Source organism: Microcaecilia unicolor, chromosome 3 (genome assembly GCF_901765095.1).
Source record: "Microcaecilia unicolor chromosome 3, aMicUni1.1, whole genome shotgun sequence".
Classification (NCBI taxonomy): Eukaryota; Metazoa; Chordata; class Amphibia; order Gymnophiona; family Siphonopidae; genus Microcaecilia; species Microcaecilia unicolor.
The window spans coordinates 247,544,441-247,557,409 of NC_044033.1; the positions used below are offsets into that span (position 1 = coordinate 247,544,441).

A 12,969-nucleotide genomic window follows, 5' to 3' on the forward strand; every position below is an offset into this window, starting at 1 on the left:
CTTGGACTTTGCTGAAAACTACTCCTTTATTGTCCAAGATGCTGTTCAAGGTTTCCACTGGGAAAACAGTCAAGCTACACTGCATCCATTTGTTGGGTACTTCCGTGATGCTTCAAGTGAAATTCAGTGCATAAGTGTTTGCATAATAAGTGACAGCTTGCGGCATGATGCAGTTGCTGTACATGCATTCTTGGAAAAATTAATTGCGTTCTTGAAAAGCAAAATTGGAGAAATAAAATATGTAACATACTTTAGTGATGGCTCAGCTGCACAATACAAGAACTTCAAAAACTTTGCCAACTTGTGCTATCATCAAACAGAATTTGGAATAAGTGCACAGTGGAATTTCTTTGGCAGAAGCCATGGCAAGTCACCATGTGATGCCATAGGTGGTACAACAAAGTGACTAGCTGCTCAGGCTAGTTTGCAACGACCTAAAAATAGCCAAATTCTCACAGCACAAGGCTTGTTTGAATTTTGTGATCAAAAAATAAATAAAATCAAGTTCTTTTTTGTTTCCAAGGATGAAATTGAATCTTCAAGATCTGCACAAGAGGAAAGATTCAGTAAAGCTTCCACAGTTGCTGGAACTAAATCACCAGTTTATTCCCATTGACTTGAACCAAATTTCAGTCAGTAGAATGTCAAATGATTCCTCCTCATTTGTTGTCAAACTTTGTCAGTCGGATGACCCAGTGAGTGTACCTGGCATAAATGTGTCTCAACTTCAGCCTGGGCAGTATGTTGCCTGTGTTTATGACAACAAATGGTGGATTGGCAATGTCTGTGACACATCATTTGAAGAACATGATGCCTTGGTCAACTTTATGCATCCATGCGGGCCTGCACGATCATTTCATTGGCCTAGCAGAAGAGATTCTTGTTGGATTTCTGAACAGCATATTCTAGCAGTTCTTCCAGTACCAGCAACTACACACTTGGACGACAGTATACATTTCCAGAAACAGCAGTGAAACTTATCAGTGAAAAATTCTTGTCACTTCAGCACTGAGGTTTTACTTGGGAACCATTAAGACACCCCCATTAGGCTTGAGAAACTAGGCAAAGACAACCAAATGAGGCTTGGGAACCTCAAGTAAGATGCCCACCTTCAGGCTTGGGTACCTGTGCCAAGTGGCTGGACTTGCCTTGCTATCGGGCGTGACCTCTTGGCGATGAGGTTGCCACTTCCTATTGAATTGGTAGAGGCATAGCCACCATGGACCAACGCATGCTTAAAGCAACTGAGTGACTTATACAGCAATTAGAAACATTGATGGGCCCTATATCCGTTTCATCTATCATTCAACAATACTGGCCAAAAAACACTTTTTTTGCAATCCTTATATGGAGAGACTCCAAATTGAAAACTACATATTCTGATAGAAGGAAATCTGCTCTTTCTAATGGTGCTAAAAGAAAGAATATTGAAGCTGTCCCACTGGAGATCAAGGGCATCAAAGATAGCCCAAAATGGGCAAAAATGCTTTTTATACCAACTTTGAACGCTTATAATTTTTCAACCACTTGAAGGAAAGTGCTGCAAATTGGAATGCCTCATTACAGCCCTGCATTTAGTACACCTACCAAAAATCAACCTGAAAGGCCAACTAGTTTAGAAACTACAGCAGCCTCAACATCACTGTAAATTGATTTTTGCTGTTTTTTTGGCAAAGTTTGAGCCTAAACCATTCAAAAAGTAAGAGGACTAGGAACATGGGGTTTTGCCAGTTCATTAAGCCCTAAAAGTAGTGCAGGTTCTCCAAATATCCCCCTTGTACTACTAAAACTTCCAGTTTTACAGCTTCTGGAAGTTGGCCCAAAATGTCATTTTTGCTCAGGCGACATTTTGCAACCCTTTACTTGAGGTCCCCTAGAACCTCCAATTTTTAGTCTTTTGAACTAAAGTTTTGCACAGCTTAATTTTTTATCATAAAGAAACTATGTACCAAATTTCATCAAAATCTGAGATGGTGAGGTGGGGACGACCTTTAAAATTGGTCCACTTGACACGGAATGACTCAGTGTCATGGGATCTCAATGTCGTTCTCACCCGGCTGATGAAACCCCCTTTCGAGCCACTGAATTCCTGCCATCTGAAGTACTTGACCTGGAAGGTCATTTTCTTGGTGGCTGTTACTTCAGCTCGTAGGGGCAGTGAGCTCGTAGGGGTAGCTCATGCTCCTTATACCAAATTTTATCACAATAGAGTAGTCCTCCGCAATCACCATAAGTTCTTACCAAAAGTGGTGTCGGAGTTCCATCTGAACCAGTCAATTGTCTTGCCAACATTCTTCCCCCGTCCGCATACCCGCCCTGCTGAACGTCAACTGCACACATTGGACTGCAAAAGAGCATTGGCCTTCTATCTGGAGCGGACACAGCCCCACAGACAGTCCGCCCAAATGTTTGTTTCTTTTGATCCCAACAGAAGGGGAGTGGCTGTCGGAAAACGCACCATCTCTAATTGGCTAGCAGATTGCATCTCCTTCGCTTACACCCAGTCTGGGCTGACTCTTGAGGGTCATGTCACGGCTCATAGTGTTAGAGCCATGACAGCGTCAGTGGCCCACTTGAAGTCAGCCACTATTGAACAGATTTGCAATGCTGCGACGTGGTCATCTGTCCACACATTCATATCGCATTACTGCCTTCAGCGGGATACCCGACGCGACAGTCGGTTCGGGCAGTCGGTGCTGCAAAATCTGTTTGGGGTTTGAATCCAACTCCACCTCCCTAGGCCCATTTTTATTCTGTTCCAGGCTGCACTCTGTTAGTTGAATAAGTTAGGTCAATCTCAGTTATGTCCTCGCCGTTGCGAGGCCCAATTGACCATGTTTGTTGTTTTGAGTGAGCCTGGGGGCTAGGGATACCCCATCAGTGAGAAGCAGCCTGCTTGTCCTGGGAGAAAGCGAAAGCTACATACCTGTAGCAGGTATTCTCCGAGGACAGCAGGCTGATTGTTCTCACAAACCCGCCCGCCTCCCCTTTGGAGTTGTGTCTTCCCTTGTCTTTGTCTTTGCTATTTACTGGACTGACGAACACGAGCGCGTTCGGGCGGGAAGATGGCCGCGCATTCGCGGTGGGCGTGCGCACGCGAGGCCTAGCAAACATCTTTGCTAGTGAAGATCTCCGATTGAAGGGGCTGCCATGTACGTCACCCCATCAGTGAGAACACTCAGCCTGCTGTCCTCGGAGAATACCTTCTACAGGTATGTAGCTTTCGCTTTATCGTGTGGAAGGTAAGCCTATCTCTGGACAGCCTTTAGTTGTTTGCTTCATGAGAGGTTTGCTTTTGTCAAAGCCCCCTGTCAAGCCTCCTACAGTGTCATGGGATCTCAACATCGTTCTCACCCAGCTGATGAAACCTCCTTTTGAGCCACTGAATTCCTGCCATTTGAAGTGTTTGACCTGGAAGGTCATTTTCTTGGTGGCTGTTACTTCAGCTCGTAGAGTCAGTGAGCTCCAAGTCTTGGTAGCTCATGCTCCATATACTAAATTTCATCATAACAGAGTAATTCTCTGCACCCACCCTAAGTTCTTGCCGAAGGTGATGTCTGAGTTCCATCAGAACCAGTCAATTGTCTTGCCAACATTTTTTTCCCCGTCCTCATACCTGCCCTGCTGAACGTCAGTTGCACACATTGGACTGCAAGAGAGCATTGGCCTTCTATGTGGAGCGGACAAGCCCCTTCAGACAGTCCGCCCAAATGTTTGTTTCCTTGTCATCAGCAGCAGTTGAATCCATTAACTGATGGTTATGTCCGCCTACCAGCAGGTGGAGATAGAGAACACTGAAAAACCATAGTGCTCTATGGACGGCTAGCTCCATCTGCCTTCAGTATTTCTCTATCTCCCAGCAGGTGTGGACGTAGCTTGATCAGCTCCTGGAAAAATTCTGCCTGGGGTGGCTCCTGTGCTTTGCCAGTTGAAGCTGGGGTGTTGTGGCTGGTGGTGCCCACTTTGAAGGCATATAGATTTGCCCTTTCCCTGCCTTACCCATCCCCCTGCCTACCGGAGTACCTCTGTTGCTGCCTGCCTCCAACTTTCCTCACAGCGTTAAAAAAAAAAAAAAAAAAAAGTGCGCATTGATTCTGCGTAGTTATTCTGAGGCTATTTTCAGCATGCAGCTTGACCGGAGCTCGTTTGACTCGGTCTTTTGAGGTGAGAGTGGTGCCCAGCCTCTCCTGGGAGGTCCCGCGGATGCCATTCCAAACGGGGTAAGTTTTGGTGCGAAGCCGCCATTTTACTTATATAATTCCGTCTGGTTGGACAATGGCTGCTGAAGCAGTTAAACGCTGATCTCGTTGTGGTAAATTGTTGATCAGCAGCAGGGCTCTGTAAGACGTGCTCTTTAGACGCTAGAGCTAGTACGAGCATGGCGAGTGATAATTCTTCCTGCTCAATGGAGCTGGCAGCGGGTGCCATTTTGGAAGCGCCACATGCCTCAACCCTCGCTGTTGCGGAGGGGTCTGAGGGCAAGGGGACGCCTCGGTTAGAAGCCTCTAACCGAGGCGTCCCCTTGCCCTCAGACCGAGGACCAGAGGAGCTCCTGTTCCCTTCTCTTTTAATTCGGAGACCGAGGGTCAGGGTGAACTTTTCTCCCCGGAGTTTGTGCTTTTAATGCATAAAGCCTTCATGCTATAAAGAGCTCTGCCGCAGGTGTCTGACACTGCGTTGCTACCTGGTTTCCCCCCGGTTGGTGATGGCCCGGGGCTGGCTGTTTCCCCCGAGTGTTGGAAGGACGCTAAACATAGATGGGTAAAATCCCTGTTGGAGAGTGGCACACTCTTCCTCTTCCCCGTGGTTGGGCTGTGGGGATTCTGAGGGTTCTGGCAGGGCCTCATGGTCTGATGAGCCAGAGGAAGGTGCCAGTTTGCCACCGGATCTGGATGATCCCAATGCGGTGAGGATTTTCCACCACGATGAGCTGCCAACGCTCATTTCTGACGCCTTGCAGGCCCTCTCGATTGATCCTGCCAAGGGCAAGGTCTCCTCTCGTAATTCGCGGATGGCGAGTACTAAGAAGCCTGCTCGAGTCTTTCCTGTGCATGACTCCATCCTCCAAGAGCTTATTTCTGCTCAATGGTCTGAACCCGATGGGCCTTTGAAAGTGGCCAGGGCTATGGGTCAGCTTTACCCTCTAAGTGAGGAGCACTTGGTCCCGTTGGGGATGCCTAAAGTGGACGCTTTGGTCACGGCGGTGACTAAGAGGACCACCCTCCCTGTAGCGGGAGGGGTTGCCTTGAAAGACATGCAGGACCGGCGGCTTGAATCTGTGTTGAAACGGTCTTTTGAAATATCGGGCCTCGCCTTAAGGGCGTCTATTTGCAGTTCCTTTGCTGCCTGGGCCTGCCTTTCTTGGTTACAACAGGTAGTGGAGCAGCCCATGGATGGTGCGGAGTCCCTCACTGAGGTTGCACCGCGGATGGAGTCGGCACTGTCTTTTTTTGGCTGACACCCTCTATGATCTGGTCAGAGCTTCGGCTAAACAGATGTCTGTGGCATTGCGGCCCGCTGCCTTCTTTGGCTATGGCATGGGCGGCTGACATGGCCTCTAAGCACACGCTGGTGAAGCTTCCCTTTCGGGGCCACCTGTTATTTGGAGAGGAGCTGGAGAAAATTGTTAAAGATCTGGCGGACCCTAAGCCCCAGCGGTTACCCGAGGATAGGCTGATGCCTTCTTCCAAGGGTTCTGTGTGGCCCTCCTCTTCCAGACCTCGCTTCCGTGAAGCTCGCAGGTATCGCCCGGGGCACTCTGCTGGGGTTTCTCAATGTGCCCGTTTTCAGCAGTTGAACTCCTTTCGCTCGGACAAGCAGCGGCCGGTTCAAGGCCAGGAGTTCAGGGGCGGTCCTCGCAATGATGGGGCGCTGGTCCATTCCTCGATTCCTGCAGTAGGAGGACGTCTTTCCCTCTTTCTCGAGGAATGGACCAAGATTGGAATTCAGCGCCCCGGTAAGACATATTTGTGGAGTCCCGATGCGGTACTGCCGTCAAACGGGCGCGGTAGAGGAGACTTACAAGTCTTGCTGCACCTCGGGGTGGTGATCCCTGTGCCTCCTGCCAAACGCGGCTACGGTCGCTACTCCATTTACTTTGTGGTGCCTCGGAAAGGCGGATCCTCAGCTTAAGGTCAGTCAACGAGGCACTAAGAGTGCGGCATTTTCGCATAGAGATCCTGCGCTCCTCTCATTGCGGCGGTTCAGCCAGGAGAGTTTCTCACGTCTCTGGACCTAAAAGAAGCTTACTTGCACATTCATATTTGGCCCCCGCATCAACGGTTTCTCCGGTTTGCGGTGTTGGGAAAACATTTCCAGTTTCGGGCCTTGCCTTTTGGCCTCGCCACAGCTCCCCACACCTTTTCCAAGATAATGGTGGTAGTAGTTGCCTTTCTCCGGCGAGAGGGTATCCGGGTTCTCCCGTACCTCGACGACTGGCTCATCAGAGCGGATTTGGCAGACGAAAGTCGTCTAGCCACAGCCAGAGTGGTCTCTGTACTGCAGTCTCTAGGCTGGGTCGTCAATATACCCAAAGGTCACCTGACCCCCTCTTAGTCTCTCGAATATTTAGGGGTCCGGTTCAATATGGCCTCGGGATTTGTCTTTCTACCCGACCAAAGGCGGTGCAAGCTTCAGAATCAGGTCCGTCTGCTCCTGAGGATGCCTCGCCCGCGAGCTTGGGACTTTGTCCAGCTGCTGGGGTCAGTGACGGCCACCTTGGAGGTAATGCCATGGGCGAGAGCGCACTTGAGACCTCTGCAGATTGCCCTGCTTCAACGATGGTCTCCCGTGTCCCAGGATTATCAACGCAGACTAACGTGGCTCCCTGTGGCCTGGCTCAGTATGGAGTGGTGGCTCTCCGACAGCATGCTGCGGCGAGGTGCTTCCCTCTTGGTGCCTCGTGATAACCGATGCCAGCCTGGTCGGCTGGGGAGCACATTGCCGGGGAAGCTATGCCCAGGGCCTGTGGACACCCCGCGGAATCGGGGTGGTCCATCAATCTCTTGGAACTGAGAGCGATATTCCAGGCTCTTCTGGCCTTTCAAAAGACTCTGGAGGTGCTGGCTGTCAGAGTTCTGTCGGACAACACAACAGCGGTGGCCTACATAAATCGACAGGGCGGCACTCAGTGCAGATCACTGGCTTGGAGGCCGCTCAGATTTGCCACTGGGCCGAGCTACACCTGCAGCTTCTTTCTGCAGCGCATGTAGCAGGTCAGCGAACGTGCAAGCCGATTTTCTAAGCAGGCATCTAATCGACCCAGCGGAGTGGGACCTGGCAGACGAAGTGTTTCTTCAGATCTGTGCCAAATGGGGAACGCCCGTAGTGGATCTAATGGTGTCAAGCGCAAATGCCAAAGTTCTGTGCTTTTTCAGCAGACGGAGAGATCCTCTCTCGGCGGGGTTGGATGCGTTGGCTCAACCCTGGCCCCCGGGCCTCCTGTATGTGTTCCCTCCTTGGCCCTTGATAGGGCAAGTCCTCCTGCGAATTCGGCTACATCAAGGAGTGTTGATGCAGGGCCCAGTGACCATGGAGGATCCCTGCAGCTTTGGTCTTACGGCATGGCTCTTGAGAGGGCGCAATTGAGAGACAAAGGCTATTCTAACAGTCATCTCCACTCTCTTGCAGGCCCGCAAGCGGTCCACTTCTGTTGCTTATGCTCGGATCTGGCGCCAGTTTGAGGCGTGGTGTGGTTCAAAGGCGATCACACCCACGCGGGCTTCAGTCTCGCCGATACTGGACTTCTTGCAGGATGGCTTACAAAAAGGCTTGGCCTACAATTTCCTGCGAGTCCATGTGGCAGCATTGGCATGCTTTCGAGGGAAGGTCTCTGGCTTGTCCCTGGCCGCTCATCTGGACATTGCCCAATTTTTTTTAAATTTTTTTATTTTAAGAGGGGCACTCCGGCTCCACCCGCCGGTGCGGCTGCGGTGTCCGGCTTGGAACCTGGGGCTGGTGTTGAAGGCTTTCCAGTGTTCGCCCTTCGAGCCGCTGAGGCGAGCTTCGGAGAAGGATGTGACTGTAAAGACAGTCTTTTTGGTGGCCATGACCTCGGCAAGACGTGTGTCTGAGCTCCAGGCTCTGTCCTGTCGAGACCCCTTTCTGCATTTCTCAGAGTCCGGAGTAACGGTACGTACTGTGCCTTCCTTCCTGTCTAAGGTGGTTTCAGCGTTTCACCTAAACCAGCCTATTTTTCTGCCCTCCTTTACTAGAGAGGAGTTTCCGGAATCTTTTGGGCAGTTACATCTTCTGGATGTTCGCAGGGCTCTCTTGCAATATCTGCAAATGTCAAATAACTTCAGGACCTCTGATCACCTTTTTGTCTTGTTGTCAGGTCCTCGAAGAGGGTCTCCAGCGTAAGGCCACTATAGCCTGTTGGCTCAAAGAAGTCATTTTTTCTGCGTATCTGCTGTCAGGGCGGTCTCCGCCTGACTCGTTTAAAGCGCATTCCACGAGAGCGATTTCCTCCTCGGAGCACTCTCTCTTCATGAGATCTGTAGTGTGGCTTCTTGAGCTTCTAAGCTCTCCTTTGTCCGGCATTACAGGCTGGATGTTGCAGCGAAGCGGGATGCACAGTTTGGAGCACAAGTGCTTGCTCGTGCAGTGGCATCTTCCCGCCCTAACTAGGGAGTGCTTTTGTACATTCATTCCATCAGTTAACGGATTCATCTGCTGCTGATGACAAGGAAGGAGATGCAATCTGCTAGCCAATTTGAAATGGTGCGTTTCCCGACAGCGACTCCCTTCCTGTTGGGATCAAAAGAAGGGAAAATTAGGTTCTTACCTTGGTAATTTTTCTTCCTTTAGTCACAGCAGATTGACTCCCTCCCTGTTTGAATATGTTTTTTGTTCGGTTTTTCCTGTAGATATGTTCCCTCATTGGGAGAAGTTGGAAAACAGTCTTTAGGATTTCTGTTTAATGATCTGTTAAAGGAGGTTGAGATCGTCCCTCCTTTGTGATTATTGCTCCTGTTCTGGGGCATTCGTTTGCTGTGAGGAAAGTTCATGTTAGTCTACATTGAGGATACACTCTGCTTTGGAAGTCTCAAATACTGAAGGCAGATACAGCTAGTCTTCCATAGAGCACTATGGTTTTTGTGTTCTCTATCTCCACCTGCTGGTGGGCGGACATAACCATCAGTTAATGTATTCATCTGCTGTGACTAAAGGAAGAAAAATTACCAAGGTAAGAACCTAATTTTCCCTCCTTTTGATCCCAACAGGAAGGGAGTCGCTGTCTGGAAACGCACCATTTCAAATTGGCTAGCAGATTGCATCTCCTTCACTTATGCCCAAGCTGGGCTGACTCTTGAGGGTCATATAACGGCTCATAGTGTGAGAGCCATGGCAGCGTCAGTGGCCCACTTGAAGTCAGTCACTATTGAAGAGATTTGCAAGGCTGCGACGTGGTCATCAGTCCACACATTCACACCTCATTACTGCCTTCAGCAGGATACCCTACGCGAAAGTTGGTGCTGCAGAATCTGTTTGGGGTTTAGAATCCAACTCCACCCCCCTAGGCCCATTTTTATTCTGTTCCAGGCTGCACTCCCAGTTAATGTTTCTTCGTAGGTCAACTTTTGATATGTCCTCGCCGTTGCGAGGCCCAATTGACCCTGCTTGTTGTTTAGAGTGAGCCTGGGGGCTAGGGATACCCCATCAGTGAGAACAAGCAGCCTGCTTGTCCTCGGAGAAAGCGAAGTTACTTACCTGTAGCAGGTATTCTCCGAGGACAGCAGGCTGATTGTTCTCACCAACCCGCCCGCCTCTCCTTTGGAGTTGTTCCTTTCTTTGGGTTTGCTTTATAACTTGACTAAAGTGGGGTTCTCGCGCGACAGGCAGGAAGATGGCTGCGCGATTGCGTGCCCGCATGTTCGAAGACACTATGAAGATTTTCTGGACCTGGGGCTGCCGTGGACATCACCCATCAGTGAGAACAATCAGCCTGCTGTCCTCGGAGAATACATTCTACAGGTATGTAACTTCGCTTTTTTCCGTACTAACTATATAGTAGAATTAGAAAAGGTGGATTGAGGATGGAACCAGCTTCCTTGAGAGGCTTGGAAAGGAAGGGACAGTTTCTACTACTCAATTTTGTAAGTTACCGGGGAACTGTTTACTTTTTCTAGTAAGATTAGAGGAATCTCTGAAACTAGAAGTTTTTCTAGACTTAGTTTTGGATATGATTCTAGAGGGTAGGTCAGATAAGTCTTACCTACAGATTGAAATGGTCTTCTCCTTTTTTAGGATTTTCTGTCTGTTTGCCTGGATTGGCCATAGACAGATTCTAGGCTTGGACCTAGAATCTGTCTGTGGCCAATAGCTTGGCATTTCCTTTTAGTACATAAGAATTAGACTCTCTCTCTCTAAGATTTTAAAGCTTTACTTCTAGAATTTTGAATTGAATTTTTCAGATTTCCTTGAAAGTTTATCAGTAAGAATAAGCACTAGAATACGCTATGACTTAATTCTGTTTTGTACCTTTTACTCTATCTAGAAGCTGAAACGTGCTCTGGCTGTAAAGTACTTCATATGAGAAGTGCATTAAAGTGAGATGCTGGTCTTCTTTTTCTGTTTTCAGGTGCATCAAAATCAAAGGAGGGAGAGCGTTCTGTGTTTTGTCCACTTCACAAGCACGAACCCCTGCTGCTGTTCTGTGACACATGTGACACGCTGACCTGTCGGGACTGTCAGCTGCAATCACACAAGGATCACCAGTAAGGCTCTGCTCACACCTACGCAGTGTCCAGTAGTAACTTTATAGTAGGGGTGGACATTTAGTGCACTATTAACTTGTTTTTTTGTTTTTTTTTAATTTGTAGCTATGATTACATTTTTTAATCCTGAAACTCTCCTCTATTGTCCAGCATTGCTTTCTCTCACCTGCCTATCCTATTTCACCTAGCAGAGGGAAGGGATCGGCGTCAGTTGCAAGTAGCATGTGGGAAGCGCTACTGGAGACCCTATGAAGAGCTAGATATATGTTAAACGTTAAAAAAAAATGTTGTTGGAAAAGCATGTGTAGGATAATCAGCCATACTGAACATTTGTTCAAAAGGATGTTTAGGTCAGTGTTAAAATTGAAAAGCATGTGCCCAAAATGCATGTCGTAATTAAGCTCAGTTAATCATGCGATTAAAATTCTTTATCGGCTGCTCCAGACCATTCCCGATGGCACCCTGACTTGCTCAGTATTTCTCCCAGCAGAGGTAGGTAGGTGAGCCTGTGCAGCCCTTCTCTTCTTTGGTTGGGTGTACCATTTTGACCCCATTTAAAAAAGTTATATTAGTAATAAAGGGATTTCTTTAGTGGTGTCCTTGAGTAGACTTTGCTTCTTTAAAAAAAAAAAAAAAAAAAAGGTAGAATAAACCAGCAGGTGGGAAAGAAAAGTCTCTGCGCTTGGGCCCCTGAGCCTGTGGGTGTATACTCCAGTCTCTGGGTCATCCCCCTCCTGCTCTCCTTTGGTGAGTGGTGTGTGAGGCAGGCCTGTAGTTAGAACAGAGCACCAGCGGTATTAAAAAAAAAAAAAAAACACTCGGGAGCTCGTTGCAACACACTATCATGTGGGGGAGCATCTCTTACAGTGGGAAGCTTGTGGCTGGACACCACTCTGGTACGGCGTGGCATGACTGTGCGCGGCCTGTTCCGCTCGGCGGTGGTCTCTGTGCACTGTGGTGTTTGCGGCATGTGTAAGGAGACTGCTATGGGCGCTTGACCCAAAATTGGGGGTCCCAGTAGCGGGAGGTGCTGGAAAGGCTCCTGGCACAGTAAAGAAGGCTCAAGGAAACCACTCCCGGCATGTGGCACACCAGAAGCCATTTTGGTGGGAACATTCGCTATGGTGTATGAGTGCTGCGGGGCTGGACTCGGGAGAGAGACCGCGACTTCTTACCAGGCATGATGCCCTATGCGTCTTCCAAGTCAGGGCATACCTCTGGACCCTCCGGACTGCCAATCTGTCCAGGTGGGGAGCCCATTGTCAGGGGCAAGTGCCCAGGGCCACTGGTTGGAAGAGGGGTCCCCCCGCTGGTCAGTCAACCATCTCAAACTGAAGCGATAATGCCTCGTCCTGTTGGCCTTTCAATGTTTGCTTGGCCTCCAGGATGTTCGTTTGCTCTGACAACATGACCATGATAAATTCTATCAATTGGCCGGGGGGGGGGGGGGGGGGGTACAGAGAGCCCTCTGAAGTGCGAGAAGCAGCCCTGATCATGGCCTGGGTGGAGCAGAATCTACGGTTGCTGTTGGCGGCGCATGTGGCGTGCTCCTCCAGTCTGGAAGTGGATTATCTGTCACCATCATATGGATCCGGGGAACTGCAGTTTGGCTCCCTTCGTGTTTCAACTCATTGTCAACAGGTGGGGTCTTCCAATCATGGACCTCAGGGCCATAGCCAAGAATGCCAAGGCCCCAAGGTTCTTCAGTCGTCGAAAGGAGCCATTGTTAGGGTCTGCTGTTTGTGTTCCTTCCTTGGCCTCTCATCGATCGAGTTCTGCAGCTCATGGTGGTCGAGTAGTTCTGGTAGTGCCTGACTGGCCGCGCTGGCCTTAGTATGCTGATCTGATTCGGTTGCATGTGTGTGGTCCGATCCATTTTCCCTTAAAGGGCGGTCTTCTGTAACAGGGTCCCGTTTCATGCCTGATATGGCTGTTCTTTCTTATGGCTTGGCTGTTGAGTGAATGAGGTGGTTGAAGAAGGGGTATTCCTCCGGCGTGGTTCATACCCTCTTGATTTCTAGAAGGCGTTCCACCTTGATCTACGTGTGAGTATGGCGTATTTTCAAGGCTTGGTATGGAGAGAGGTGCTTCCCCTGTGGTCTTCAGTTGGAAACCTTTTGAACTTACTGCAGTGTGGGTTGGAGAAAGGTTTGTCATCTTCCCTTCTGGTGCAACTGGCAGCTCTGGCTTGTTTTTGGGGGCCCGATTTAGGGGAAGTCATTAAGACCACTGGTTCGGCCAGTTGCTCCTT

The 12,969-nt window shown here is 49.3% G+C and overlaps 1 protein-coding gene across 1 annotated transcript in view; it reads left to right on the forward strand.

Moving 5' to 3' along the window:
- The window catches only part of TRIM28 (tripartite motif containing 28), a 159,662-nt gene that overhangs the window by 66,647 nt on the left and 80,046 nt on the right, over window positions 1–12,969 (forward strand). The window contains exon 4 of the mRNA XM_030197655.1: window positions 10,583–10,718. Within this exon, the coding sequence (XP_030053515.1) occupies window positions 10,583–10,718 (136 nt within the window). The remainder of the gene's footprint in view (window positions 1–10,582; window positions 10,719–12,969) is intronic.